General features: G+C 38.8%; 1 protein-coding gene across 1 annotated transcript in view; it reads right to left on the reverse strand.

Annotated features, from left to right (window-relative positions):
• LOC145466346 (Fanconi anemia group A protein homolog) overlaps positions 1 to 27,219 on the reverse strand; it is a 34,284-nt gene that overhangs the window by 5,547 nt on the left and 1,518 nt on the right. Inside the window, exons 2-43 of the mRNA XM_081450062.1 lie at positions 24,776 to 24,888; positions 24,133 to 24,202; positions 23,013 to 23,152; positions 22,383 to 22,475; positions 17,961 to 18,037; positions 17,140 to 17,240; positions 16,935 to 17,011; positions 16,621 to 16,718; positions 16,330 to 16,439; positions 16,119 to 16,207; positions 15,672 to 15,737; positions 15,460 to 15,535; positions 15,163 to 15,296; positions 14,400 to 14,510; positions 13,995 to 14,090; positions 13,583 to 13,660; positions 13,289 to 13,377; positions 13,084 to 13,144; positions 12,458 to 12,507; positions 12,101 to 12,177; positions 11,302 to 11,421; positions 10,820 to 10,953; positions 10,175 to 10,260; positions 9,817 to 9,913; positions 9,244 to 9,384; positions 8,886 to 8,959; positions 8,414 to 8,490; positions 8,138 to 8,175; positions 7,544 to 7,613; positions 6,982 to 7,052; positions 6,550 to 6,623; positions 6,077 to 6,205; positions 5,759 to 5,819; positions 5,183 to 5,302; positions 4,515 to 4,603; positions 3,649 to 3,754; positions 3,385 to 3,444; positions 2,782 to 2,822; positions 2,630 to 2,699; positions 1,682 to 1,779; positions 1,488 to 1,586; positions 440 to 497 (exon numbers count right to left, since the gene is read on the reverse strand). Of these exons, the coding sequence (XP_081306188.1) occupies positions 440 to 497; positions 1,488 to 1,586; positions 1,682 to 1,779; positions 2,630 to 2,699; positions 2,782 to 2,822; positions 3,385 to 3,444; positions 3,649 to 3,754; positions 4,515 to 4,603; positions 5,183 to 5,302; positions 5,759 to 5,819; positions 6,077 to 6,205; positions 6,550 to 6,623; positions 6,982 to 7,052; positions 7,544 to 7,613; positions 8,138 to 8,175; positions 8,414 to 8,490; positions 8,886 to 8,959; positions 9,244 to 9,384; positions 9,817 to 9,913; positions 10,175 to 10,260; positions 10,820 to 10,953; positions 11,302 to 11,421; positions 12,101 to 12,177; positions 12,458 to 12,507; positions 13,084 to 13,144; positions 13,289 to 13,377; positions 13,583 to 13,660; positions 13,995 to 14,090; positions 14,400 to 14,510; positions 15,163 to 15,296; positions 15,460 to 15,535; positions 15,672 to 15,737; positions 16,119 to 16,207; positions 16,330 to 16,439; positions 16,621 to 16,718; positions 16,935 to 17,011; positions 17,140 to 17,240; positions 17,961 to 18,037; positions 22,383 to 22,475; positions 23,013 to 23,152; positions 24,133 to 24,202; positions 24,776 to 24,888 (3,719 nt within the window). The remainder of the gene's footprint in view (positions 1 to 439; positions 498 to 1,487; positions 1,587 to 1,681; positions 1,780 to 2,629; positions 2,700 to 2,781; positions 2,823 to 3,384; positions 3,445 to 3,648; positions 3,755 to 4,514; positions 4,604 to 5,182; positions 5,303 to 5,758; positions 5,820 to 6,076; positions 6,206 to 6,549; positions 6,624 to 6,981; positions 7,053 to 7,543; positions 7,614 to 8,137; positions 8,176 to 8,413; positions 8,491 to 8,885; positions 8,960 to 9,243; positions 9,385 to 9,816; positions 9,914 to 10,174; positions 10,261 to 10,819; positions 10,954 to 11,301; positions 11,422 to 12,100; positions 12,178 to 12,457; positions 12,508 to 13,083; positions 13,145 to 13,288; positions 13,378 to 13,582; positions 13,661 to 13,994; positions 14,091 to 14,399; positions 14,511 to 15,162; positions 15,297 to 15,459; positions 15,536 to 15,671; positions 15,738 to 16,118; positions 16,208 to 16,329; positions 16,440 to 16,620; positions 16,719 to 16,934; positions 17,012 to 17,139; positions 17,241 to 17,960; positions 18,038 to 22,382; positions 22,476 to 23,012; positions 23,153 to 24,132; positions 24,203 to 24,775; positions 24,889 to 27,219) is intronic.

Genomic DNA, 27,219 nt, shown 5'->3' on the forward strand with positions numbered 1-27,219 from the left:
TTGCTTTTTCCTTTTAGGCACTTCTGCTATTGTTGTTGTATTGCCGGTATAAACCGGTAAAACCCAAGCACTAGTTACATGTTTACCTTAAAAAGTTAGTTCAAATGCACGACAAGCACAATCATAAGCCGAAGCTACTGAGCAAAATTTAAAAAGAACGACACGGTAGCCTTGTCCCTCTAAACAACTTTTTCATAAAACTAAAACTAAAACAAAAAAATTGGTTGAGCTTGTGCAGCTGTAGAGATAACAAGTCGAAAAGTAGCTGGGTGATCTTCTTACGACACGTTTAATTTTGGTTTTTGTAACAATTAGAATTTGAGGCTTGCATGATTTCAGCTGAAACAACGAAACAGGAATTAAACTGCTGTCACTAGCCATGGCTGGATGATCACAGAAATGTTAGAGCACCTCTCGAGTTCAATCGACATTTACTCACCTTTCTTCCAAACGCGGTTGGAGTTTTACTTTCCCGAATAAAAATCGTCATAACTTTGCTAAAATGAAGAAATAATTGAGGTGTAAAATCAATATAACTTGGACGGGACGGCTGTCAAACGCAGGTTGCAATGTAATCCCTATCCCCCATCTCACCACTAGACTGATTCCACAACAATTTACTGGCATTCTTTTACACTCCAGGGATTGGGACAGGCACTGTGAGAATTTCTTGTCTAAGCCAGACCTTTAGCGTTAGGCCATTGCAACACTCTATAAACAAGTTGACGGTTTGATAGTGTCAAGTGTCTTCCGGACAGTATGTAGGTAATATATAGATTTAGGCCAGCTTAAAAGCGTAGCTCCTGGGCCGGGTTGTTCAGAGTCCGACTAAGCTAACCCAGGAAAAGGTAGAATTAATTTTGATTTGAGTTTAGTAACTTTGCGGTGAGGTTTTCTGTATATTGTTTGGCCTTCTGGTTTGAGTTTTAATAATCACCATATACACGAAACAAAGCAGCAAAAAATATTTGTACAGAAGAAAAAGTTATAATTCGGTTAATCCTGGGTTAACGTTAACTGGCTTCCGAACAATCCTGGCCTGTTTTCAACAAGTTAACCTGACATGAGCCCGCGATCCAAACCAAAACCAGCACTTGGTCAGCGGTCAGCTTTAAAAAAAAAACACGCGACCTCTATGAGCTATAAACTTGAGCCCGCGATATGGTCACGTGATACTGGTCAGCGGATACCTTGTTTTGACAGGTGTCAGTTGACCATAACATAGATGTCCAATATCAAAGAAGTGCACGGTAAACCAAGGCTGCATGTCTCAGTCAACCTATTATTTGGAGTATGGCCGCCATGTTGCGCGACTCCGTCGTCGTCGTCGTCGCCGTCGTGCGTACGCGCCCACGAGCCATACCGCTAACCGTGATAACCATGAGAAAATCAACTCATGGGTTTCCTTTTCTTTCCTATATGAGTATGGGGCTCCGCTATAATGAATATAGTTTCTCAAATAACTGTAAAAAGAGCGGCAACCTTACCTGCTCATACTGTGAAGGTTCGCAGCAATAAAAGTCGCCACAAGAGAAGCATCCATACTTTCTAGTTCTCTTAACGAACCAACTTGAGAGTTTTCAACTCTGAGAAACAAAGCAAAAGAAAAAGTCAAAAGAGAGACATAGCTGACAAATCTCGCATGAACTGAGGTTTAAGAAAAGCTCGCTGCGATGCAAACCTGTTTTTCCAGTTTAAAAGTAACTCCGCCTGGTTTAGAGCTCCAAAAGTTACGTCACCCAGGGTTACAGTCAATGGTCTGAATTGTTTCCAGTAGTACTATCGAGAGAATAAGAATACAGATGTTATAGTGCTGCACACTGTCCCAATGCCAGTTGACAAAGCTTTTTTTCCTTTTGGAATCTTTGTTACTACTTTCTACTGGTTTACGTTTGAGTTAGCCAATCAAAGTGCAAGAAATATAAGATGTGGAGATGTCACGTTTTAAGTTCGCTCTCTGAAATTGTCAACTCCGCCTTCCTCGCTTTTTGCATTTTGGAGCAATTAGAAAGTTCTCAAAAAAGTGAGACTTAGTAGTCATTATGCATTTAAAGATGATTTCCAGTCCGTAATGCGCATTCTCGAAAGTTTGTTTGCGTTTTCTGTTTTGCTTCATGTAAGACACCACAAAATGTAAACATTTTGCAACTACTTACAGGAAGTAAATTCAAAGTTTCAAAACAACCGCCATTATGGATGCGAAGCGGTAGAAGCTTTATGTTTTGTTCTTCCTTATGTCACTGGATGAAACAACTTTGTAGCTGTAAAAATCAATGAAGCTGTTGGAAAAAGAATTTGAAAGGCCTCAAAGATAAGGTGTGTGGCTCGTAACGAATAACCATATTCGCATTCCATCGAGTGAACTGTTATAATATGTTTACAAACATTAGGGTGCTGAGACTGCGCAGTACGAACTGGAAATCATCTTTAACTGGAGTTGTGAAAATTTTCTCCAAAGGCAGGAAGCTTTCTTGGAAGCAAACATTATGGAATCAAGTATTTCTAAAGAGGATTATTACTCTTCAGGGATAATAGTTTGCCTGTGATTTCTTCCCCTTTTTTTCTCGTTTTTACCACTTATCCTGTATTAAAGCTGGAGATACGTAAGCACAAACTGAGAGAAACTCACCTGGATAGATGCAAAGAACAAAGGACAGTCCTTCATAAATTCCGACATGAGTTGAGGGTTACTTGTTGTTCTGTCACAAAACATAAGCTCGACAAATGAATAGGTGTAAACTACAAACAACAACCAAAAATTCCAAATATGTGTGGCCATACCGTGAACCATGGAGTGGTCTTCTAATGTGAGATAGCAAAGCCTTTAAAAAAAAGCATACTTGATGTAAGAAGGTAAGTCAAGTATTTGTGTCACGTGCTGAGTTATAGCCCAAGCACTCACCCGCGGCTAATTTTAAACTAAGATCTGCAGTAAACTCTTCCAGGAAGGGAAAAATTATGTAGAGTGTCTTTCTTGACATCCACTGAATGTGACCAGGTTGCATAAATGACGATTTTTATCAGTGGAAATTTAGTGTAATTTTTAGCAGTTTTACTTTTTTTAAGTAACATTCCATTTGTCTTTATTTTATTGTAAAACCTTAGGTGACCAACTTAAATTCGTGACTTTGGATAGTCCCATTTACAAAACTACATTTTATTAGTGATTTTTTTTTTTTGAGAAATGAAAAAATCGGAAACACTGCGAACACAAATAAAGATATTTTGAAGTCCACAATTGTCAACTTTTGCGAGACTAAAAGAAGCCAATTTATCTCAGGAGAATTGAATTCACTTAAAACCCACACAGACGAACATTTTGCTTTGTTGCATTTAATCATTACATTTAACGATTAATTTAATAAGAACAGTTAAAACAGATACCTTGAAAATGTAAAGGGTGACATCGAAGGGAAGGCAGCAATTGTTGCTCATATAAGGCCTCTAAAACAGAGAGAAGGCAACACTTTTAAACTTCCGGGTACAGGCAGGTACCCTACGACCTGAGTTCCTTCGATCTTTCCTACAGAAGTCGAGCACGAGGAAGGCGCCTTCCATTTTCGCGACTTATCTAGGAAAGATCGAAGAGATTCTGCTCGCAGGGTAGTGCACGTACAGCGAAGCGTTAAAAAAATTGATGTTACTTACCAGATAACTGTTGATAAAATGCACCACGCGTCTGATTGATTGTAGGTCAGGACTGGCGTCTGACAGATCAGCGAACAAGAGATAAGGAGGAAGACGCATTGCCAGCCTGAAAACAGCAAACAAATATACTTTTGAAATGTTGTTTGTCACAAGAACAATTTTGTTTTTGTCCAGTTCTGAGAAAGATGCTTGCAAAATGAAAAAACGCAAGTGCGTCAACTCGCAATTGCGTGAATGGGTGGTTTACAGACAACCGAATTCTTGTAATAAAAAATAACTCGACCAACTTTCGTGGTTCACGTTCCCCAGATAACGCGGAATTTGGTCATTTCACGTTGTTGTTTTGCAGAGGACGGTAAAGAAATGTACCAAGAATTATTATGCACATGCACCCCCACTGTTCTGCTCATTAAATCTTTTGTTTAGCGACCTTGCCGTTGTCGTCCTGGTTTTATCCCCTAATATAAATCTATGGGTATTCTATCACGAATGCCGTTCTCTTGTTTGCTACGTTTCTCACTATCTACTCTGTTGTAGATTGTGAGAGGCCTACGAGTGTGCGGCTGTTAACAAAATGGCGGCTGCTTCTTTGCATGTCTGTGAAGAGGATTTAGATAAAGTTTTGAACGACCAGTAGATCTTATAATAAAAAAAACTAGATTATTCGCTCTCGATTTCGATGCGTGATAGAAATCTCGAGCTCATAATCTAATTGTTTCATAGAACACAGCCTGCGAATACAGCCGCCTCTCATTCGCTCCCGCTACTACGTGCGTTTGGCTACTTAGAACAGCGATAAGTTCGAAAACAACTGTATAGGACAGACATAAGACTGCTTTCATTGATGGTTCAATATATTTTCTTACTTCATAAATGAAGCCACCTCTGTAGCCAGCAAAAGATCATAATTGTGCGACTCTCTATTCTTGTTGTCACCATCAGCATCTGATGAAATCTGTTCGTAGAATGACAAAATCAAAGTTGGGTTGTTTTTTATCACACATATCATTTTATATTCACAGGGCCCCTATGGATACCAGCCTTCGAATTGAATGGGCCACGCTGTAAAAATAAAGATAACTTTACTTTACTTTAAATATCTTGGCAAACGAAACCTTAAAAAAAAAAAAAGAAAAGACCTCTTCCAAGGAATCTAGCAGAGTTCATTTCATTCGACCTTATTTTTGGTTTTACGACTGCTACATAAACATTGAAATCCGAACAAACCATCTCGTCAGCTAATTGCAGCAAAGTCGAGAGTACTACACTAGAATGTTTGCCGCTGTATGCGAGTGAATTGAAAATTGATTTGACTGTTGGGACAGGACAATGCAGGAATTCTTTATTTACGCTGAAAGCCCAGCAAAAAAATATTTAGCAATTGCAGACCGACCACAAGGTTTCTAAAATCCAGTTGTTCACAATACTACGAGTTGACCTTGGTTAATCCGGGATTGCAAGGTTATATCATTAGGGTAGAATTCCTTATAGCCAAGCAATTTAAGTACAAATTTACAATGATCGACACCCATACCCCTTTGTCTCTAACTCTAGAATGAAACTGTTCCAAAAGCCATGAGCCAACACACGTCTCCCCTGTCTGAGGTAAATTCGTTTGATCACTAGCGTCCTTGGACAACAAAGGAACGAGATCCTAGTGGGATGTAAGAGGGTTACATCAAGAATAATACTTGTAACGGTACCATACACTCTACTTTACATCACATTGACTTATAACTGCACTAGGCTTAATTTCAAGGGGATGGTAGAACCTTGTCAATGATACATGTACATACAGATGCAGCATAATGTTAAAAAAAAAAATTAGATTAAAAAAGATTAAAAAAAGATTGAAAGAAATGATTTAAAGAAAAGATTATAAAAATATTAAAAGACTAAAAAAAGAAGAAAAAAATCCCGATTTTTTTCGATTTGGTCGTCCGAAAATCCATCTAAATCGTCTCGAGTTTTATTTCTCCTTTCTACAACATTCCTACAACTATGAGGTCTGAAAAGACCACTTTATTATGGTAGAAACAAAATCATAGGTAGTAATAAGATTGGAAAGATTAACACGGATTGGATTGGATTGCCTGAAAGCATACCAAACCTGGATTAAGTTGATCATGTCATTTCGACTTCTGTCAAGATCCTTTTGTTGTTGTGTACACCTAAAAAACATAAACTGGGTAATCAAAATAACTATTTCAAGTTAAATTTACATGTTGGATAGCACGAGTCGAGGATGTGTTGAGCAGAGAAAAGCTTGATTCGTATATTTGGTTTTTGCCATTAAAAATGTCGATTGTGGGTCCAGGAAGAATTCTAGTAAAGTTACAGTTAAGATTTTGAAATTGAAATAAAACAATTGTTTAAATGAGAAGCTTAAGTTAAAACTAATATTTGATTAAAAAAAGCCTTTTTCTACCTGGTTCTATAGTCAAGCAAAGCGTCAAAAATAATCGAGCATGCTTTCCTAGCACAGCCATCACAACCACCCTCTGGGGACCCCTGGGGAAGGTAGTAGTCCAACACTTTGTACTGATGATAGATGCGTCTGTCAAAAAAAGAGAGAGAAACAAGAAGGTAAGGTCTAAAACTTGCACTGTCTGCTGTTATTATAAGTTGCTATTCGAGAGAATGGAATGATGTACTATGATCTTAACAGAGTAAAGTCAAAGAGAAAAAGACGCCAGTTATTTTAAACCTGTAATGCACTGTTGATATACTCATTGAAAACCCTTGTGTTGTAGCAGTTTAAGCAAATTTCTTCGACAGTCACAGGAACGTGGCAAAGATACGCAATTGTTTGTTTTATTACTCAGAACTGATGCGTAGTGAGGTGAGAGACTTTTGCACGATCTAACTGGTTTTCGCGGGAGTGTAATCAACCCAACTTGCCTGTCAGTATCTTGTAAGAAATCCTCCCTGGCTGAGATGCTGAGTTCCAGTCGACACCACTCAGAAAAACTCGGCTAACGCAAAAAAATATTTTTAACACGATTAGATCAGGATTAGATGAGCAACGTTCTCTTGTAGAAAAAATATTACGCCACGCTAGTGTTCATGCCTACCGCCTCGTCGGTGTCAGGCAACATTACGTACAATTTCACAGGAAAACTGATAAGTATGAAGAACCTAGTTTGCCTGTAATTCGACGAGCACGAACTACTATCCGGTTGAATCGTGTGGAACATCACCTGAAGTCTCACAAGACACTTCCTGCGATCTCTTCAAGGCATTTACTAGTCGAAGGTAACTTGTCTCCCCTTTGAGCAGAGAGGTACTGAAAACCAAATCCCTGTCTTATACATCTAACATTTACATATGTACCTGTTGAAGTTTCCCTTGACACTTCTGGAATTGTGGTAAAGAATCCAGGTTCCTAATCATACACACCAAGTCTGCAAGTAAACAAATACCTTCAGTGGTATTGAACGCTTAGTTGGCTATTTACGCTTGTAAATAACCAACTGGTCTGCCTCCTACCAGTTGGGATTCTTGACCTAGTTATGTTTATTTGACTATTTATTTGCCATTGTTTGTTTACATTGGTCCTGAAAAGCCCCAATGGGGAATAGCCAATTAAGTATACATTTTTCTTTTTTTTTTTTTTTACACACATTCCACAAATACACTCCTAATATGAGATTCATGCTTATCGGCGTTGCTCATTATCAACTACGAAAACAATGAAAAGTTTTGAACTGATAAAAATGCACCAATACTTTGATATGAAAGATAATCGCGCTCTAAAGGCAAGGCAATGTTGACGTTTTCGTCTTAAAACGTCAGAGACTGTGTGGAATTTAAATCATTCCATTTCGAGGCTGACGTAGTTACAATTAAGGCCGTGAAATGCGAAAAACAAAACAAACAACAGCAATCAGCCTACCTGCGGGAAGCTTTGGCTTGTAGAAACTCAACTCTCCTCGTACATTTAATCGAAGGACAAGGTACAACATCTACATCAACAGAAAAGTTCATTTTAACACAAAGAAATACGATAGTAATACCAAATCATTTCTCCGCAATAACGTAGATTTCCAGTTCAATCTTGAGTGACTTACTTTTCAAAAACTGTCTGGACAGTTGCTAGCGAGCTGTAAATCTCAACGCTTTACTTATTACACTCCTTTGCATTTCTTCGCAAGCCACAGTACTATTAAACTTTACGATATGAAGATTCATTACCAAGAAAAGAGCAGTTAAAACCACCAACGGGAACCGCAGACGGGGAGGGGCTGGTAGGGCTATAGTCCTACATATCTACCCCTGTTTTTTGCTTGGTTTAATTTTTTAGGGCTCCAGATGACATGAATAATGTATGAATTTTACCACTTGAAAGCAACAAAACAGCGAGGCAGTGATTTGTTTCTTTTGGTCAGATTTTCTAGCCCTGCCTCTTTAAAATGGTCTCTGTGGTCCCTGTGGCACCTTAGGGTAATAATAATAGGGTCGCAGTTAAGACAATGAATGACTGGCTTACCTTTTGTAGCATTACCGGAGGCAAATAAGCAGTATATTCTGCAAAAAAAAATCGTGATTAACGAGAAAATGCTACTAAATATCACCTAATAAAATCTTTGCAAACAAACGAGACTGTTCTAAGAAACTTTACAATATGACATGCAGTGAGATATTAACCGGAAGGCCGACCGACCTTAGCACCCTTTTATTCAAGCTTCACTTGCCCGGGCACGGAGCAAACAAGATTGAGTTAGTGAGTTCGCAAAGATTAACAACCAAAAACACAAAAATATACCTCCAACATTGGTCTGAACTTCTGTTACGTTCGTGTTAAACACTTCCAGCACATGCTGCACATATGAGCATGAAAACCTATGTGACAAAAAACACACAATAAGGATGGTGGGAAAACGGTTAGTGCGCTGAACTATGTTGTATCTTACATGTAGTAGAGTTAAACGACTATTCTAGACAAAAGAAAAAAAATTTTGAACTTTCGAAACGGGGGTAGGCGATACGAAAATTTCCTGAAAAAGTTTCCGATAACTCCGAAATTTGTTGAAATTCCGAAAGCTCAAACATTCGAACATTTTTGACAATCCGCGAGGAAAATTATATAAAGATCAAAATTTGGGGAAGCTTTGCGAGGTTGTCCTCTTCTCCAGAGATTCAGGAAAACGTTGTTCCATTCGGCACTGGAATATTTTTTTGCAAATTCAAATCAGACTTTTTTGTCTGATGAAAAACACCCAATTCGCTCACAATACCTGAGGAAAACCTCCATCCACTGACTTGTACAGATAGGGATATACTCACAGAGGGAATCAACAAAGGAGCAGATCTAAAAGATAGCATTTTAATTTTTTTAGAAAGACAACAGATAGCACAAATAAATTACATGCAACGTATCTCTCTTAGAAAACGTCTCTTCTCGACTTGAAAATGCTTCCCTCGGCCTGCAGACTCGGGCAGCATTTTCAAAACTTCCGTCACAGTTTTTCACCCTACGGAAAGATCACCAGGCAAATAACATATATTTTTATCTAAAAGAATTATTTTACATAGTTAAAATAAGAAGTTTTATCGTTTAGGTAGAAAATAATTTAACTAAACAGTTTAAATTACCGTGAAAACCTCAGATAGTGGTTTTTCAACAAGACTGTTTATTCCTGTGAGAAGTACTGGTAGCATAGTACTGTGATTTGTACACAGGTAACACAGAAACACAGCTAAGCCACTAGTTTCTTCTTTCTTTTCTGTTGAACCCTGCAAAAGATTAACATGGCATACAACTAACATCACGTTGAATAATTTGATCAACTCATAATGCACATTCAAATTAACAATAACAAATTTTAAAAATTTGACAAGAAAATATGCCCGGTTATTTGTCGGCGGACATTATCTGTTCCGAGAAGAGAACAGCTTTCCAAGAGCGAAGCTCGAAGAAAACAGTGAACTTCGAGGAACAGATAATGCCAAAGGAGTATAAAATTTATTAGCACTTTCATAAACCTAGGAGTAACATGTCTTTGTGTAGGGAACAGTCGGTACAAAACACTATAGGGCCATAAATAATGATGGAAATAGGAAAACCATATAATATATTTATGGACTCCAGTACAAAATAATTTGTTTGGTAGATCAGAATGACAAGCCTTACGATTTCTAACCTTGGGCACTACAATACCGGCTCACCTCTATACAAGTTTTCCTCCAAAGTTGACAATACAAGCTTTCGTGAAGTGATGTTACAGATATCACCATTGCTACGAAGTCGCAAGCCCAGTGATACCTGAAATTCAGTCCAACAAAGATGACTTTTTGTGCCGACCTTCAAAATGACTTCATACATCCCATTGATTTTTGCTCCTCCAGTTAAAAAAATTTAAAGGTTAATCATTGATGTGGACGATTACCAGCCACTACATTTTCACTTTATAATTTTTCTCTTTGTACATAAGGTTTCCCAGAAGCGAATTCAAGATGGCGGCCAGATGAGCTTAAAAGTTTTACGCCATTCAGCAACAACGAAACAGAAGTTGACATCACTTACCTTTTTAAACAATCTAACGAGTCTGACGTGAAGACATTAACAGCAGTGCAGGTCTGACAAAATGCATCTAATAAGGCTTCAGCAACCTTTGACAAGATCACAAGGTTTTGGAGTTTAACTCACACATCATTCATAGATCCCCTTACGTGGAGATTTGCTCCTAGCATTTACGATAGGCTTAAAGAGCTCAGTCACGGTTTGCACATTTTGAAAAGTTTAGCCTAAATTTTTCAAATTCGTCGTTTGCAATCCTTGCCAATCTTCGCCATCCTTGACCATCCTTGTTCCTTTATGGTTTATTATTATCTCTTTGATTTTTTGCTATCTTAGTAAACTATTATTTTCAGGTTTCCTTCCATTTAAAGGAGATTTTGTCCGTGGCCAAAAAAAAGACAAAACACCGGAACTGAGCTCCCTTATCTTCTTCACACATTTCATGTACCTGTTATCTCCTTGTTACTTTAAAGAAAAGAATTAAAGTAAAAAATAAATTTTTAACATTCTTAATTCTTTACAAACACTGCTAAACTAATTAAGTCAACCCGCCTGCACTCAATGAACACTTGTTTTTAAAAAATTCCAGCTCGTTGTCTATTATTGTTCATGGACTGTTACAAAATTAATGTTTCGGAAAGAATAACAAACCGGTTCAGTGCTGGTTTTGTCCAGGTTGTTGACATCTATCTCTATAAGCTGATTGGTTAATTGCGTCTCATTCCATGTCTTTGTTATTGATTGGATAGTTGCAGAGATGATTGACAACTGAGATGATATTCTGCCTGTAACGTCAAAAGAAAATGTACCGGACCATATAAAAATGGGTTCAACTAACTAACTAACTGAAATAGAGCATGTGATCATGAAAGACATTATGAGCACATGGTGTCCTCTAGAAAAACCCCCTAATTATTGATCCGCCCATATACAGAGGGATAACCGCCTCCCAGTGGCTTCGTTCATAGCTTAGTTGTTGAACGCTTAAGTCAGCATCCCAAAGGTCATAGCTTCAGATCCTGCTCAAACCTCATCTGCATGTTCAAGCAGGCACATAACGGTGCAATTTTGTCACGTTGATCCTTACTTCATATGCGCATTAAAAGTGATTGTGCTCGTTCACTGTACAGTACCCGCTTGTCTTGAAGTGTCAGAGGCTTTCAGTGATTCTAAGATGAGCTTGGTAAACTTGTCTAAAGATTTCACAAGTTTCTCCATTACACTCAGTGTCCCTTCGTCGTCTGATGAACTCACTTCAAAACGAAAATAATGCACACTATTACAAACAGATACCACTAATATTACAAAGAAAACAATATGCAATAGGCGCGCCTTATGCAAGAATAGTTGAGAATTGTTGTAGTTATTCCAATGAGCTCATTCCATTCTTGTCAACATACTGTAGTAGTGTTATTAGCGTAACTTAGATCTGTAGTGTACTTTTTTAGTGTAGTTCATCGTTGTGTTCTACTTAGTTTTACCAGTAAAATTAAAAGCAATTTAACACCCAAAAGTAAAGTCTGAAAGTAACGAGGGTCGTTACGTTTGGAAGTTTACTGTGAATGAACTTTAAGTACAATTGAGAAGCCTTCATAAGACAATATTTCCCTTAGAGCATACCCTGTAGGATAGCCCCATCAAGTTGACGCAATAATGGGCCATATTTGTACTCTCGGTATTGGACTGGAACTAGCTTGCAATGGAGGCTCACGCGGGTGAATATCATTAAAAAGATATTAAGTTCATTTGCATTTGAAAAGACTCCCGCATTAGCCTCGGTTTCAGGCTAGTTCCAGTCCAATACCGAGAATACGAAACTGGTCTCTTGAGTACCCAGGTTACCTCACTCATGAATTTTTCACAGTGTGGTGTTTGCGGACTCACCTACCAGAAACATTCATTCATAACGTTATGCGTTGGTAAGAACAGTACCTTCAATCTGTTCAGTTGTGACCTTTTCACATGCTGATTGATATGCAGACAACATGTTCTTAGGAATTTTACCAGCCCTGAAAACAAAGAACATGGCAATCATAGTAAATCCATCATAATTTGACATCTACCGGTATGTAAGACATTTTCTTTTAGGCTACATTCACAGAAAATAAACTGTTTGATCTAGAATCTAGATTTTTGAAATAATTAGTGCCATCAGACAGCAATGTTACTATTCAAATGTCGTAACTAAACTAAAGAGATGAATGTCAACTATTTCAGTTAGCAAGTCTCTGCAAAACAACTTTCAATTTATTTAGGACATTAAACAGCTTTGTTTCAGAGAGGACTTACTTGCTTAATACATCAATGAGCTGGGCCCTTACATCTGGTTCTTCTGGGACCTAACACATGATGAAGAGATAATTTCACTGTTGGGTGAAGCTTGCATAATGCTTGCATAATAAATTTTTAGTTTAAGCTTTACGTTTTTTAAAGATGAACTTCACACTAGCTATATGGTCACGTTTAAAGCTTTCTTAATTTAAGTTCCTAATATGCCAATTTTACACCAGGTTTACGTCTACTTTACCCACGGCAGCGTAATTGTTGGCTTTAACACCTTAAACGACAAGTAAGGTACAACGTATAGTTGGATGACCAACTTTGAGGAGATTTAAGACAACTTTAATTTTCTGCAAATCTCTATTTTCATGTTGTGATAAAATAGCCAAATATGTTAGATAAAACTTATGAGAGTCCAAGTTTATAAAAGTTTGCCACAGACAGAGAACACATCCCAACAGTGACCACTTCAAATTCTAACAGGTTAGAATTTGCATCATTTTACCTCTCACTCTGACGTTTCGATTAAAACTCCTCACATCTGTGTTGCAGTCTCATTTGTAAACCCCCACTAACTTTTTAAAATGCCCTTTGGCCCAGGAAGAGATTAAAAAGAGGAACAAATGATGACAAACCTTTCTGGGAGTTAGCAATGCTGGCAGAAATCTCCCAATAAAATACGGTTTCCTGAAAATGCTGAGGTAAAAGAAATTGCTAGGGAGTGAATGATCGTGACAACACAATTATACAGGCAAACAGTAGTATAACGTATCTATATTTCTGGGATTAAAAACAGAGTAAAAGGGGACAAATGTCTTAGTTCCTGAAAGAATCCTTTACCTTGCTTCCATAACAGTGCTGGGGACTTTGCCTGATTTCTCATACGATTCAAGAACTTTTTCAACATCTGCAGAGGCTTGTTCAACTTGCTGTGGAAAAAAAAACCCACACTTTTAATTAATTTTAATGTAAAATGAAAACAGCATATGTTGTACGAATAACAGATAGATTGAGAAAATAACTAACTAGCAAGAAATGAACCACATAGAGCTGAAATCAAAAATTAGATGACATTAAAAATTAGCAGGGCAGTTTGCAATAACCATTCTTTTCCCGTGCTTTTTTTGCAGATACCTTTGTATGATCACTTTTTACATCCATTCCGGATGTCCCCGAACTGTCGCCATACATTGCCATCAATTCCACTGGTTCCTGTTGAAAGTTACACACATTTATACATAGCATTTCAACCTGAATATTTTGCAATTTCTTGTTACTCAGAGATTTGAGGAGACAATGCAGAATAACAATCTTCATATCATTTTTGTGCAAGTCCTATTTTTGCTATTAATCTTTACGCCTAAAACAGAGTGAGGTAATTGTTTAGTTGAAACCTTGCAAGTAAACTTTAAAAACAGCAAATCATTATCAAGAGCTGTGACAAGCAAATCTAATCTGAAAGTCACTAAGGCTACATCCACTGGTCTCTTAATTTATTGTAAAGCCATCAAGCAGCTAGACATCAAATTTCCAGATGCCGTCATACCTTTAAGTCCATAAGTCTTGTCTTGGCCAAAGACACATAGTCAGTAACATGTTCACGCAGCTTGCTAGGCACTTGAGGGGCCTTGATGATATGAACCTGAGATTGGACAGATGAAATGGAACAAAACAAGAAAACTGAGGTCTGGATGCAAACAAATTGCGTAGATTCAAATAACACAGAGACAATAACATCAACCTTTCCTTTTTGGACAAAGCTATTTTCAAAGACCTCAGGAATAACACACTACATGTGATCAATGTTTTTTGACCTGTCAACTTTGATAATAAAAAGCTTTGAATGCCTATTGTGATTCATTTCCTTACATTAACAATCATTTCTTTATCTACTTGTTGTTAAAAATAGCACGAAGAAAAATTGTTGCCACCAAAATGTGCTAACAGTTACCTTCAAATACTCAGCTGGTTCATATGGCACAATGTCAGAGAGAAACTTCACAAAAAGCTGCACACTCCTTTTGTTGTTTAATTTTGTACTCCCTTGGTCACCAAACATATTCTGCAACCAACAAACAGGGCAGATTTTGCGATGACTGTAAGGAACTAAACTAACTAAGATAAAAAATGTATCCCCTTCTTGCCTGTTACTACAAATTAGACAAGCTCTGATACTCCAGACAAAGCAGTGAAACTGCCTACAGCCTTATACATGTATATCTAACCTAATCTAAAGCAAGGAAAAATACTATACACAGTGATCCCATTTGGACCATGCAATGCTCCGACTACCTTTTGGCACTTGCCAGGATATCTATGTCAAACAAAGAGTAGGTAAAATCTTCATGTGAGCCAAGTGGCCAATCAGGCCAGAGCTTATCCGGGTTTCTGTAGCATGAAGTAACTAGAAGTATTTCTTCTCCCCCTTAGATGGGATGCTAATCCATTGCAGGGTTACCCCCAGCATTAAGTTTGCGGGTACCCATTTATGCACCTGGGTGGAGAGAGGCACTGTGAGAGTAAAGTTTCTTGGCCAAGAACACAACACAATTTCCCCGACCAGGGCTCAAACCCGGACCACTTGATCTGGACACAAGTGCACTAACCATGAGGCCACTGTGCCTCTCCAAATAAAGAGTACACTGGCAAAAAATAGTTAACTTTGGGATACAAAAATAAATTTCAGGCATAATATCTACGCAAATCACACTTACTTGGAACCAAGTTACATATGGCTGAGAAACATGTCCTCCTTGAAATGAAACTTGCCTTATCAACAAGAATGCAACACTTAGAGAACGAGTGTCATTGTTATTTAGTGACTCATTGATCAGTTCATTGACAAAACCTAAAAAATAAACAAGAATGATAAATAAATAACTTGTACATACAAATAGAAAAATTAATGAACCCAAGTTGTTGAGTTTTTGCCAGTTTGAAATAATATATTATTGTTTTAAAACTAATTATTAAAAGAGTATAGTTGGATGAATGACAACTCATCTTCCTACCTTCAAGCATGGAAGCAGCCTCCTTAACGAAAACTACAAACACTGACACAAATGCAAGAACAGCATCTAAGTATACCTAAGAAATAAAACATGCTACAATAAACAAAATGTGTTATGAACTTCCAAATGTTACTCACAGAAGCAAAAAAAAAACATGATATCAGTTTCAACTTATTAACTACGGTGTGTCTTACAAAATCTCAGACACATGCCTTGTCCTTGAAAAAAGCATTCTTCAGCGATTCCATAACAGCCAATGGATCAAAGACTAAAAGAAACTAAGAATATTATACTCAAAATTAACAAGAATGGAGGTATGAAGATAACAAATTTAATAAAATTCACAATTTCCTAGTCCTTGTCCCAGACATTCATAAGAAAATTAATTGAAAAGAAAATAAACTAAAGTACAAGTATTGACTTTAGGAACATTATCTTATTCTTTTTCTTAATACTTAAACATTGCTTGGGATACTAAAGGTAGGAAGCATTCTAGCTCATCAATAGTTAGCAGATGTGCAAATATCAAGTGCTAAGTAATGGAATGGCCATCACTATAGTTCCCAGACTGTACCTATTTGCTACATTTATCCATAACTATGATCTATCAGAACTCATTCCAGAAGTTATTCCACTTAAGAATGGCTGTTAACATTTACCTGCTCAGATACTGCTCTTGTTGTCTCATTAAGTGCTGAGAACTTAAGTTTCTTCTGATGGCTAAAAGCCTGATAGTATTTTGGGTCTTCTGCAACAAAGGCACCATACTTAGCATGCAATTTTTTTACGTTCCTTTTTGCTATGTTACCTATTAATAGCCAGTCAGAGATTCTCAGAGAAGTTAGGATTAGTTTAATGATAGTTTCTTACCTTCTTGAGATGGCATTGCAAAAAACCTATTCAGATGTCTTGTAAAAAACCTTTTTATTGCTGTCCATGGGATATCATTGAGTCTTCTTACAATCTCTAGGACACAAAGACTACAAAACAAAATCCATAATAAGTAAATCATGCCTGTGAGCTGTTTAAGCTTCACCTGGGTTAGGCTATTTCAGAAGAATTCCATCTGCAAGGTGATGACACTGGCCACCATAGGTGCATTTGTGGTCAAATAATGACAAGAAATACTATCATGATATATAATCTATGTTCACAGCAAACCTGTTTGAATTGCCTTTCTCTGAAGAAAATTCTCTCACTATCTTGCTTGCTACAAAATCACTTCTCTCCACAACATTATCCAATATCTCTTGTGAAATCTATGAATAAACATATGTTTTCAATTATACCTTATTACCACAAATCCAGGATTTAAAACCCACAAGGGTGTCAATATCAGCATAACTGAACACTTGAGATTAAAGGTACCTGGTTAACTGTACATTAGGAAACATTTGAAAACAATACTTCAATATTTTGCATTGAACAACCCCTTGATATCAGCTCATGACTGGTTGATGGTAAGTACATCTTACCTTGTCCAGTTTATAGTTGGATCCTTCTTTTGCTTTGTTCTCAAGAAAGGCAAATGTGACCAATCGTCCCAAAAGATCTATTAACAGGTGGAAACAAAACGAGGCATCAACAAACATGGTGTTATGATCTACTAATTCAAAATGTATACAACATTATTCAGTTCTATGAAATTTTGACAGGAAAGCATCATTTTCAAGAGCTAACCTGACAAAATATTCTCTTGCTTTTCCTTATTGATGATGGGTGAGCAGAGAGAAATGAGTCCACCAGACACACCTTCAACAGTATGATTGTGTTGCAGGCAGCTAGAACATGAATATTGCACAAAGACCGTCATTAGGAAGCTAATATCAATTTATACAGCCACAAATACAACTGTAGTCTACAACCACCCTATTATGTTCCCCGATCTTGCTCCAGGCAGGCTCTTAGTGTTACAACTTACCGCTTTTTCATGATTTCATGATTCTAAGCCTGAAGGTATATGATATCTCAATATCCCCTTACAGTCCAGGCTCTCCACAACAGCCACCTTTGGGACAGAGAAAAGTGGCCATTGTAGAGAGGTGGCCGTTATGAGGAGGTACGGGTGTAATGAGACCTTTTACAATAAAAAATAGGGTTTTGTGTACACCGTTGTCAGTCTCTGATTGACTGGCCATTGTCAAGAAGTTATTTTCAATTGGCAGTTGGGATGAGCTTTAGAGGCCGTTACCACTGTGGAGAGGTGGCTGTTGTAGAGAGGTCAAAATAGGAGTGAATGTATGGACTGTTGACCGAGAGCAAAAAAATTGGCCTTATTTAATAGCCGGCCGTTGTACAGAGATGGCTGTTTGGAGGTTTGACTGTATTTCCAAAAGAGCTCCCTCTCATCCTTTTTGGTAACTTTCTTAGTTTGTAACAGTCTTATTTGGTACCTCAGTGCCCCATTTGGTACACAACATTTGTTAAGGGTACAGTCACATGGTATGAATCTTTCTGTTATCTAGAGCTACCTAGACACATTTGTACTATCTGCTGCTTACCAAGCCAAGTAAGTGTTGAAAGAAACTATGCAATTTTTATGAAGCATCCAAACAACTTCCAAAGGAAGATGGGGACCCTAAAGCAAAGGAAAATTGAAACTAAGGTCACAAAACACGAGAATGAAGGGCTACATATAAATATAAAACTATTGTAAATGTTTCTAAGGCAAATGTAGATGTAGCAAATAGGTGCTTTAAAACTCGAGTAATTATGGTTTTGCAGTTTCTATTACCATTTAGTAGTGGACTGTTCACAGTTTCTATTCAAAATGCTTAAAGAATATGAAAGAACTGTGTGCAAAGTCAGTGAGTGTGGAGGGGGAGCACCAAGCACCTCCACCACTTCCTCATGAACTTCAAAAATCAGAAAAAAGAGCCAGAAAGTCAAAAGGAATTAGCCATTCCAATTTCTGTAGAAATGGTTGACTTGTTCCTCTTCAATTTGTTTGTGAAATTATTTGGTGGGACACAAACAAAGTCTTGTCGTACCAGCAGATATCACTCCATGAGGATATTTTGAAATTTGGCACCCAAAACATATTTCATTGAATCACAAACATAATTAGCTTGTCTGACCAGTTGATTCAAGAACAACAGATCGTCCAAATGAAACACAGCTGAAATAACCAGTCCTTCCATTTCTATAATTTACTTTACTCGCCTGTAAAATAATACTGTTACACGTTGCTGTGTAAATGATCGAATGATTTATTATTCAAGAAACTACATTATACATACTCATTATGCATACATAGTGAGTGCCAATGTGATAGAATGTGCTGATGCATCTGATTACACGTGCATATTACTACATGTGCAACACCCTTCCCCTTTTGAAAGAAACAAAACAAAACAAAAGAAACAGGAAAGAAAAATATATACAAAGTAAAATAACGGTGATCATGAAACAGTCGGTCAATGTTAATGTTCATTTGACTGGTCTGAGAGAGTGCACAATGTTCATAACATAGTCTTTAAACCTAGAAGGCATATTTCTACGTCTTGTCGATCTCCGTTGCGTGACACTCGGTTGTGTAGGTTCTAGATCCAGCGCCCCCGGCCTTGGTTGGTCCGCCTGTTGGTTTTACTCTACGGCTGTTTGGTCCGTCTGTTGGTTTTGTTCTGCGATCGGTTGGGTTGACTGTTGGTTTTGTTCCGTTGGCACGTTGTCTGCCCCAGGTAAAGATGCTGTTTCCAAGTCGGCCGGCTCCGCTTGATAGTGGTGAGCAGGCTTCGTGTGGGCTTTCCTGACCTGATTGTGGTTTCGACGAATCGGCCCCAACGGGGTGCTTACCAGGCAAGCCCTTGGAGCTTGGTTTCCGACTACTTCGCCATAAATCCATGGTTTGTGTTTATTCTTGGGGTTAGGCTTCACAAATACTTTCTCCCCTGGTGAGAACTCCCTCTGTAGCGTTGATGCCTTCTTGTCATACTGCATCTTTGATCGGTGTCTTCTTCCTACAATATCCTGCACCACCAATCTTGGCGAGGCTGTTTGCAGTCGAAGTTGACTTGTAGCCATGGGAATAAGGTCACGTAGCCTTCGGGACATAAGTCTCTGCGCTGGTGAGTAAGCATGTCCTTGCTGAAGAGTGTTCCTATAGGCCAAGAGGGCAAGATATGGGTCTTCATGACGTGACTTCTTCAGGATATTCTTGGCGATTTTTACAGCGGATTCCGCTTTCCCATTACCGCGGCTGTAGTATGGAGATGACTTGACAAGGTTGAAACCGTAATCCCGGGCGAATCGCGAGTACTCATAGCTATCAAATTGCGGCCCATTGTCGCTGATGCACTCGTCCGGGATGCCATGACGGGCAAAATTTCGTTTCATAACTTTGATAACGGCGCTAGCTGTTGTACTCCTCAGAGAGTCTAGTTCAAAATAATCACTGTAATGGTCTACCATCACAAGATAATGCTTTCCGTCGAGTTGGAACAGGTCCACGCTTATCTTGGACCAGGGCCGTGAGGGTACATCATGCGAGAACATGGGTTCAACTGGCCGTTCAGCCTGATACTGAGCACAAATTCCACAGGCCAAGCACGCTTCTCGAATGGCAGCTTGCATCCCAGGCCAGAAGAGAGCTTCACGGGCCCGTTGTATACTGCTATCAGGGCCCTGATGTGCCTTGTGGATCTTTTTGGACATCTCGGGTCTCAACAAAGTAGGCACGATAACTTGGTGTGATTTGTAAAGGACACCGTCGTATGCCGAGATTTCGTCCCTGTAGCTCCAATACAACCTGAGTGGCTCAGGAACTTCTTTCCTCTCGTCAGGCCAACCATTCATTACTGTTTCGTACAGAGCTGCCATGGCGGGGTCCTTGTTGGTTTCAGTTCTGATGCGTTGTAGTGTGTCAGCTGTAACCTGACTCGGTTTGAGGTTCATTTCAGCTAGCTCAAGGCGAAACACTTCGGCTTGCTGAATGTCAATTAAAGTTGGATCATTGACGGCCGCGTGCAACAAAGTGTCTGCTACGTATAGTTCTTTCCCTTTCTTATAGCTGACTGTGAACTGATACCGTTGGAGTTTTAGCATCATCCTTTGTAACCTGCATGGGGCCAGATTCAGAGGCTTCTTGAAGATCACCTCCAAAGGTTGATGATCCGTGTGAACTGTGATGTTGCTCTTTCCGTAAAGATATTGATGCCACTTGTTCATGCAGGTGACTATCGCGAGGCATTCTTTTTCGATCTGGGCATAGTTCCTTTCCGTGGTGCTAAGAGTGTGCGAGGTAAAGCACACTGGTTGGCTGTCCTGCAAAAGTACTCCTCCAATGGCATTCTCTGACACGCCAACTTGGAGGGTTACAGGAGAAGACGGGTCATAGTATCGAAGAACAGTTGCTGAGGCAATGAGTTGCTTTGCTGAGTTGAACGAGTTTTCATGCGTGTTGGACCATGCGAACACTGCGTCTTGTTTGTTTAAATCCCTGAGGGGTAGGACGGTTTCAGACAGGTTCCGACAAAATTTGCTGAGATACTGACACATGCCCAGAAGACGTTGAACAGCGGCTTTGTCTGTTGGCCTTGGCATTTCCTTTATGGCTGTCACCTTAGACGGATCAGGCTCCACGCCCTTGTCAGTAAGTTTGTGTCCCATGAAGGTAACCGAGCTGGCCTTGAATTGGAGCTTCTTCGCGGAAAGTCGTAGGTCATAGTCACTGCACTTGTCTAATAGGGCGATCAAATTTCGGTCATGGTCAATATCCGCTTCTTCTTTGGTGTCACCACATCCAAATATGCAGATATCATCAGCAATGTTAATGATACCCTGGAGACCATCCAGGAACTCGTGCTGTCGACGTTGGTATTCTTCTGGTCCCGAAGAGATACCAAATGACATGCGTGTGTAACAATAACGTCCGTTTGGCCCCAGGAATGTGGTGAGCAGTGACGAATCGTCATCCAATACGATGGTGTGGAAGGCTTCCGATACGTCCACAATAGTTAATACTTTCGCCTTTGTCAATAGTGGTAGCTTCTCTTCGATTGTTGGGATGGTGTAGATCGGTCTTTTGATCGCCTTGTTGATCGTCTGACTTGGGTCTATGCATATCCTCAGCTTTCCATTAGGTTTCTCTTTGACCAGAATATTGGAGAGCCATTCCGTAGGTAGTGGCTTCAAAGCATTTCGCAGTTTTGACCACTTCTTTCAAGGTAACCTTTGTTTGTGAGACATCCCGATGCCTGTGGTCTTTGCCGATCAGTTTGACGCGAAGTGTTTCGAATGCCAAACCAGTGATGAACTGATCTCTCACGAGCTCGTCAGCAAAATTCTCGTACTCGCATTGTGCGCCCTGGTTGCGGACTCTTGTTTCCCACGAAGCGATAGACTCACTTTCGTTTTGAATGAGGCCGAGAAATTTCTGTTGTTCGCCAGAAACCCTGATACTAGCGCCATAAAATTCTTTCAACGCAGCCACAACTAGGTGAGGTTTCTTCTGATTCTCTTCGGTCAGCCCCAAACTGTACTTGTATATCGATCTCGCTGCTGGAGACAGAGATGCTTGAAGGCAGGCCATCGCTTTGTCCGGTTTAGTCCATTTCTGTTCATCACTTTCCTTCGCTGGATCGTACCAGTTCTGCATAACACAATAATCCACTAAATCTTCGATGTACACTTCCATGTCATGTTTATCGTCGCCTGTCGTTTTCAGAGACGGGAATGGAGAGGTAGGCGAAGCCATGATGCTTTAAAACGCTTTAAAACGGCTTAACCCGCTGCCACCATGTTACACGTTGCTGTGTAAATGATCAAATGATTTATTATTCAAGAAACTACATTATACATACTCATTATGCATACATAGTGAGTGCCGATGTGATAGAATGTGCTGATGCATCTGATTACACGTGCATATTACTACATGTGCAACAATACAAACAATGACAGTGTTATACATGACTGTACTATACCTTGCTGGTCAAGTGCTTTGTAAAGTAAACTCGGTTGAAACATTGCTCTGACAACATGTGCTTAATCACCTTCATAACACAAAAGACAGACTCCTAGAATGCAGACATTTTTGGGGAAAAAAAATCAGTTTTTCTTATTAATCAATAATTATCCTGGCTTAAACATACATTATACTGGTTTAAACGTATACTGAAGAATTGTCATATTGTAATGACTCTATTTACATGTAGCACCCAAGGCGCTAATTTCATTGTTTAGTAGCTCATGAAAGGGTGCTTATTGGAGAGGGGGCACTTACTGAGATGGGCACTTATTTCTTTTGTAACATTTAAATCTGAATGTGCTATAATACTGTGATGATGAGACAAAGAACTGTTAGGGGCTATGATAATCATAATGTTCAATATTGCACTCACACGAGAAAGTAGACTTCATAATTTGTTCAATCTGATCAGTCTATTTTATGTCAAAGTCTCCAGTGTTACTTTCATTTTGAGGCGCTTTTTGGAAGAAGGATGTTAAATTGAATCATAACTGTATTATATTAAATTTTAGGAATGTTTGGACTATCCACGTTTACATATCTTTAGATAATTGAACAAACATATAATTATGTTTCACAGCATTACCAGCTGGTTCTTTGACAACAACTGTTCCGAGGAGTTGCAAATAGTTATAAGTCTTCTAGTGAGACTTTCTGCAGCCAGCAAGTCTAAAGGACATGAAGCCTTGGAAGCCTCAAATTTTAGCAGGTCAACACAGCTTTCCACTGGAAATGAAAAGATGCAATTGCATGGATCATCATAATTATCAAATGATGTTAAGTGCTGTAGGTCTCTGCTATACTACTTAAAGATTATAGTACTGTACTAGGCTGTGTGCTGACATCTCATGAACAGAGAGACCTGCAGGGTAGATACACCTGGAAATTCATGTAAAAGAATTCTTTTAGTTGTTCCAGGAATACCTTAGTCACAGCCATAATGGCATGATTATGTCTGATCTTAGGAACAAAAGACAAACCTGCCACTGTAACACAACAAGGTCCACTAACTGTGAAGCCTCTGGAAGGTTCCTGGCTCATTACAGGAGCCAAAAGATATGAATTTGAAATTGAAAAGGCCGTTGAAAGTTTTCTTTCCTTGGTCTATTCTACACCAATCTGTTATTTCCTACACTGACAGCATAGTCATGCAGTCTCTTTTCCACTAATTTGCAGAAAGCAACAAAAGCAACTGTTTAATCCATAAGTTACATGTGACAAGTTCATATCATACTGTATGAACATTGAATCAGCCTTAAAGAAACCAAGGGTAGTGCATGAGAAAACATATTAATTCTTCCTTCTCTTCATCAGCCAGTGGAAAATTGACCCTATTTTAGAAAATATTGGTATCAAAAAATCTCAGCAACAGAGAACAAAAGGCCCACGAGTTGATGGTCCATATGCACCTCATCAACAGAATGATCAACAGACTGCAGTTAAAATGGGATGTGGATGAGTTGTAGCATAAAGAAAACAATAACGATAACCTTGAGGAAGGAACTCTGTATGTTTCACTTGAGACATCCACTAAAAATGTGTGCATTCAATCTAGTTTTTCAAACTACTAGACACCATTACAGCTCATGTGTTTTTTGTAAACATTCATAAGCAAAGACCATGAATTTTACACTACACTTTTGGAAATAATAAACTAGAGACAAACATGTGGTTAAGAAGCAAGCTGTTTTGCTTGAGGGACTCACCAGTAAGGGAGGAACATGATTGCACCTTGAGCTCATCTTCATGTGGGTTACAGTGCACACAATCTTCACTCTATAAATCAGTCAGAACCAAACTTGTTATAAGCCTGGCTTGCTCAGTGAGCGGGCAAGTTGAACCAAATCCTGCACTGTGATTGGCTACCTGAGCAGGCAACATGATGCTATCTTGCTTGCTCCAGATTTCCTGCTATGTCCCACAAGAAAATAGTTTTCCATATAATAAATCCTCTATTGACCAAGCTTGTTCGATCAAGAACAAGTCCATAAACATGCAAAAAAGAACTTGGCCATTATCCAGCTATCTTGACCTCATGCTTGGTTAAAAATCCATATATGTTTATTTACACATACCAGGATTCATGAAGAACACCCCTTACCCCTTAGGCAGAAATAATGAACAGCTCCTTAGGAACAACTAAGAAGCACAAGCAGATCTTGGTAACAGTATAAGATTAGCATGGAACGTGCTGGTTTATTGACAGATGTTTATGAGGAACATACAGGTAACACATGGCCACAAAAGGTAATCTTTGTCAGTCCAGGAAAAAACGCCACAAGTTAGAATGTTTTACAGCGTCAATGACTGCTTTGTTTAATCAAGGACACTGAATTGTCAGTAACACACCTCTCTCAGTATGCCCTCAAAACTTAGGTTATCATCAACCAGCTGCAGGACTGTCTTCCTCAGCTTATCCTGTGTTTCAGCAGCACTTGGAAGGTCAGTTGTTCGACTGTTTTCTATGCAAAAACAAAACAACATTTTGAGGTCAAGGTCATTTCTCTAAAATGTTAACAGAAATCTCAAAAAAATATATTACATGCATACCATAAACTGATACTTATAAGCCCAGTGGTTATACAACTTTATATGGGGGGTCGGATAGGCTTATATAAGGAGGGGCCTATATGCATGGGGGCTCACAACCACAATAAAAAAATTGTTTCAAAATGAGCTACAGAAGTGTTGATAGAAATATGTTTTTCATTCCCTGGTTTTTAACCCAATGACTCCTGGAGCTTCTTGCCACAAACAATTTTTTTTTGGAGATTTTCAGCCTTGATATGGGTCAAATTAGCTCCAATCTTTTCAAAAAGGCATTTGCAACATGACAGCATGCCTTTCTTTCCTCTAGCATCGCATTTTTACAACACTTTTGCTCAGGCATGCGCAGAAATCAAAATTTCAAGACGAGAAAGTGACCTACATATTTAGGCTTTTCTCTTATTTTAATTTTTTTTTGCCTTTCCTTTTTCTCCTTTTCTTATCTTTTTGCTGCAGTGATTGACCTTCTACTGTGCTTTCGTCTAGTTCAAAAATTGCTGAGAAAGCATCATCGAGATGGGCAATTTTTACCATGGAGTAGCTAAGAGTAGTGAAGTCGCAGGAAATTTTGCTGTAAGTTTTTCACTCAAATTTCAGAGCATTTTCATGCATATTTCAGGCTCCATTGAGCCTATCACTCTGATCTGGGTATCATTGGAAAGATCTTTTCCTCCTGCTGAAGTTGAGTATAGATGATGCCAATTTTGGTCAGAAGTGGAAGAAAGGCTAACGCTTGTCACGGCCGGTTACGAGCAGCACGGGAGTCAATGGGCTAATTAAGATTTAAAATGCCATAATAATAAGTTCTGTGAAAGTGCTTAATATCACTTTAAACAAGGAAAGCTAGAGGGGGGCTTATACTATTATACTCTTCAGGGCTGTCATTAAGGGCCATAAGCCGTAACACCTGTTACGGCTGAGTATGCTTGATTTTCCCTTGATGCTACGGATAAAATTCCCTGTTGTTTAGAGAATTCACCCACAAAGTAACAAATTTGCTATGGGTGTGGAGAATAAGGCTACAGGTGACTAAAGAAATAATGACAACCCTGCTCTTGCTTATAACCAGAGGTACTTTTTGGTTTACAGATAGATAGGCCTTGCTGCCTATAAAATGGGGGCTTGTAAGTAGGTGGGGGGAGGGGGTTCTAAGCACCAGTTTATGGTATTGCTTGTCAAGGTGAAAGCTACATACATGTAATGTCATGTATTAGATGACACAGAAATCGTACATTCCAAGACTTTTGGCTTTTTTCTTGCCTAACAGTTTATGTCAATACATAATTTCTATCTTCATTTATATTCAATCACTTGCCAACAAAATGCGAGGACTGCTGATAAACAATCTAGGAATTCTACAAGAAAAAAAATGTTAATTTTTTATTCTCAAGGATATGGAAATTATTGAAAAACTCTTCAAGATCAGCTGTACACATGCAGATCCAGAACTGTAATAATTTTTTATATCATGCTATCACTTCCCAGTCCTCCTCAAGGGAAAATAACAGCATGAAATAATAGGATGGAAAATTAATAACGCCACTAGATGCTTTCTAACATGGCAACATCTCTCAAATTTGGTCCCTTCAATCCTTTGTCTAGTATCTTAACTTTGCTATCCATAAACTGTTCAGTAGTTGTTTGCCAGCAGATTCTCATACAAAAACTGTACTATCTAACGCTGTTGCCTAGACCATCAAGATGACTAATCCAAAACCATGATAAGTTACAGTCGAACCCTATAAATTTGGCCACCAACGGGCCATGAAAATTTGGCCGTATTAACGGGGTGGCCATATTAACAGTGTAGGGTCAAACCTCACAACTGTTCTAAATTGAGTGATGTTTTAGTAACAAATACATCACAATTACACTTCTAAACAGCTGTTCTTTAATAAGCGTCTGGAATGCAGAGATATTTAAAAAATAAAAACTGAAACTTGCATTAGTGTGTAAAGTATTATCAATGGAAAGATGGACATAAGTAGTTTCAGTGGCCGTATAAACGGGGTAAAATTATAAAGGATTATACAGGTTGGGATTTCAGAATGTGGCCGTCGGCCGTATCGGTATTAATGGGGCCGCCGCACTAAAGGGGTTTTCTTACAAGAAAATGTATGGGCGTTTTGCTGGGACAAAACAAAGTGGCTGTAATAACAAGGTGGCCGTATTAAAGAGGTGACCGTAAGGCGTGGTTCCACTGTAGTTACGTCCCTGTTCCAGCTGGAAATCTTCAGTTGTTCAAA

Source organism: Orbicella franksi, chromosome 13, assembly GCF_964199315.1.
Source record: "Orbicella franksi chromosome 13, jaOrbFran1.1, whole genome shotgun sequence".
NCBI lineage: Eukaryota > Metazoa > Cnidaria > Anthozoa > Scleractinia > Merulinidae > Orbicella > Orbicella franksi.